Source organism: Pinus tabuliformis, chromosome 2_2 (genome assembly GCF_031772625.1).
Source record: "Pinus tabuliformis cultivar Carrire ecotype Pingquan chromosome 2_2, CPIR1, whole genome shotgun sequence".
NCBI classification, from domain to species: Eukaryota; Viridiplantae; Streptophyta; class Pinopsida; order Pinales; family Pinaceae; genus Pinus; species Pinus tabuliformis.
In genome coordinates, this window is record NC_142300.1 from 24,599,201 (window position 1) to 24,602,437 (window position 3,237).

The 3,237-nt window shown below is 43.0% G+C and overlaps 1 protein-coding gene across 1 annotated transcript; it reads left to right on the plus strand.

Moving 5' to 3' along the window:
* The first annotated feature begins 624 nt into the window (after positions 1-624).
* On the plus strand, positions 625-2,464 carry LOC149191345 (uncharacterized). The gene is made up of 5 exons (XM_089406614.1): positions 625-1,108; positions 1,235-1,301; positions 1,473-1,731; positions 1,885-2,060; positions 2,347-2,464. Exons 1-5 carry the CDS (start codon positions 625-627, stop codon positions 2,462-2,464), a joined length of 1,104 nt encoding a protein of 367 aa, XP_089262740.1.
* The last annotated feature ends 773 nt before the right edge of the window (positions 2,465-3,237 follow it).

A 3,237-nucleotide genomic window follows, 5' to 3' on the forward strand; every position in this document is an offset into this window, starting at 1 on the left:
TTTCAATGGGTTGGGACTGGCGACATCTCAGATCATCGACCAATATTTTTGGAATTGGCCGACGCAAATCAGAAGATCAGGAGCCCCTTCAAATTTAATGCCTCTTGGCTAAAAGATCCTTCGTATATACAGATGGTTACTAACTATTGGTAGACCAACCCTATTCTGGACGGAGAGGATCATACTGAAGGCTTTATTAGGAAATTAACTGAACTAAAGAGGATCTGTAAAATTTGGGCTCACCAGAAGCATATGAATGATGACAACTCACTGAGGGAGGTAGAGAGGGCCATTGCTGCACATGAGGACACATCTAACGGCACCTTCCCTACACCTGAGAGCAAAGAAATCTACACCTCCCACATTATGAAGCGCTCACAAATTCTGAAGGAAAGGGAAGAAAGTTAGAGGCTCAGGAGTAGGGCAATATGGCTCACCGAAGGAGATGACAACACAAGGTTCTTTAAAAAATTTGCCAACAGTTGCAAAGCCATCAACACTATTTGGGAATTGCGCGATGATCAAGGACACTTAGTATCATCTCAGAGGGATCTGGCTAGATTAGCTATAGAGAATTTCAGGAGCATATATAAGGCCCCTAGAGCTGTGAACATCATGGAAATCATGCGGGTGGCTGAACATTTCCCCAGATTCGTACAACAGGAAGACACAGAGGATCTGTTGATGGAAGTATCAAAGGAAGAGCTGGAGGCAACTATAAAATGGTTTAAAAAAGACAAGAGCCCTGGTCCAGATGGGTGGACCATTGAGTTTTACATAGCTTTCTTTGAAATCCTTGGGGATGACCTTCTCAAGATCGTGGAGAACTGCAGAAGGAGTGGCAGAATATCCCCGGCCATCAAATCCACATTCATAGCCCTTATACTGAAATCAGACAATCCTGCCTCATACAACGATTTTCGTCCCATTTCCCTTTGTAATTGTCTATACAAGATTATTGCAAAGATCATCGCTAATCGCCTGAAGCCTATCCTCTCTCATCACATATCATCTGAACAGTTTGCTTTTCTTCACCACAGACAAATTCATGAAGCAATTGCTACAGCACAGGAACTCCTCCACACTATGCAAATTAAAAAGCAGAAAGGTATGATACTTAAGGTGGACCTCTCAAAGGCCTTCGATAGAGCAAATTGGCTCTATATCAGACTGTTGCTGACCCACCTAGGATTTCCTTTTGCATATATCAAATGGATTATGAGCTGTATAACAGATGTATGTTACAGTGTGCTACTTAATGGGGAAGCTACATCTTTCTTTAGCTTGGAGAGAGGACTCAGGCATGGATATCCACTCTCACCCTTACTTTTCTTACTTATCATGGAAGGATTAAGTAGGACTATTACATCTGCTCGCGATAGAAATCAACTGTCAGGCATCAAGATAGCTGAGAATTTTTTCCTCACTCATCTATTGTTTGTTGATGACATTCTCATTTTTTTAAATGGCAGTATTGGGGATACCACGGCCCTCCAGAACATCTTCAATCTTTTTCAACAAGCCACAGGGATGGTAATAAATGATAGTAAATCCACGATTACTACTGTTGGTTGCACACAACATGAGATCACATACACATCACAACGCTTCCCTTTTACCTCTCTGAATCTGGCAGAAGGTATAAAATATCTGGGATTTAGATTAAAGCCTCTCGGATACAGGATAGCGGACTGGACATGGCTCATTGCGAAAGTGGAAAAGAGACTTCAGGTATGGTACCATAAATACCTATCTCGAGCAGGCAGACTGATTCTCATCAAAGCTGTGATAGAAGCCACTCCAGTCTACTGGATGACCTTGGCTTAGATACCAAAAGGTATTTTGAATAGACTACAAAGTATATGCTGCAGATTCTTATGGAAGGGTAATCAACCGGGTAAGCTTTTCGCCTGGGTCAAATGGGACACTATTGCAAAACCCAAGAGATGGGGAGGATGGGGCATCAAGAGGCTCAATCTATTTTCCAAAGCACTGGCGGCTAAGCTCGACTGGCAGCTTATTACCACTAACAGTCTCTGGTCCCGAGTTGCACAAGTGAAGTATATCTGGCCTATGAATCTGATGGACTGGTTCAGACATCAGCATGGAATGAGAAATAACATATCAAATATCTAGAAAGTGGTAATCTGTACACTTCCCCTCCTACGTGAAGGCATTACGTGGCGTATCAAGGAGGGAAATTTTGTTTGTATCGGTTTGGACCCGTGGGTAGGCTGTGGCAACACACATAGACTATCTACAGATTTAATAAGGCATCTACATAGCAGGGGTATCACCCACATCAAGCACATTGGTGACAATAACAACTCCTATTTTCTTTATCAGGCATGGATATCGGCTCGTGAATTGGACATCCCAGTTTAGTGGCAGTAGGAATGGTAGGACTACATGGATGCCCTTACCCAGGCACACATCCGTCTCACTGATGGACCGGATGAGATAATCTGGGCTTTTGCCAAACATGGTGTATATTCTCCGAAACAGGGTTATATTAGACTAATGGAACCTCACAGGCCTCAGAACATTCTTCCAACTTGGAAATTACTCTGGAAGCTCAAGGCAGCCCCCCGCTCTCGATTACTGATGTGGAACATCCTTTTTGACAAGATTCCTACAGGGACTAATCTGATGAAAAGATCATTTCATGGCCCATTCTGGTGCCACCTGTGTTGCAATGATGAAGAAAGCACAGAACACCTTTTTCTAAACTGCCCCACAGCAAAGGAATATTGGAACTCCATCATTGCTCACTATCCTTCCTTAAAAAACTGGCATGGGCACAATATTATGGATGCCTGGAATACATGGTGTCAAAATCACAATGGAAAAACCAAAAACATGCCTCTTCTTGTCTGTTGGGCATTATGGATTGCCCGCAACCAGTCTATATTCAACCACAGATCCCCCCATTGGCCTGCCATCTTGCTCCATACCATTGCCGATTTTGACCTTCTTCCAGCAGAGGATACCAACACCCCTCCATGCACATACCTAAAATCATTGACAAATCTAAGCCTTGGGCTTACTTTGATGGCTCTGCGCAGGAGGCGGGATGTGGGGGAGGTGCCATCCTTCATCTTAATGAAAATCATTGCTTCAAGATCCAAATTAATTTAGGCAGGGGAACTAATAACTTTGCTGAACTATGCACAACAAAACATATTATCCATTTTGCATTGCAAAAACATTGCAGACACCTACAGCTATTTGGTGATT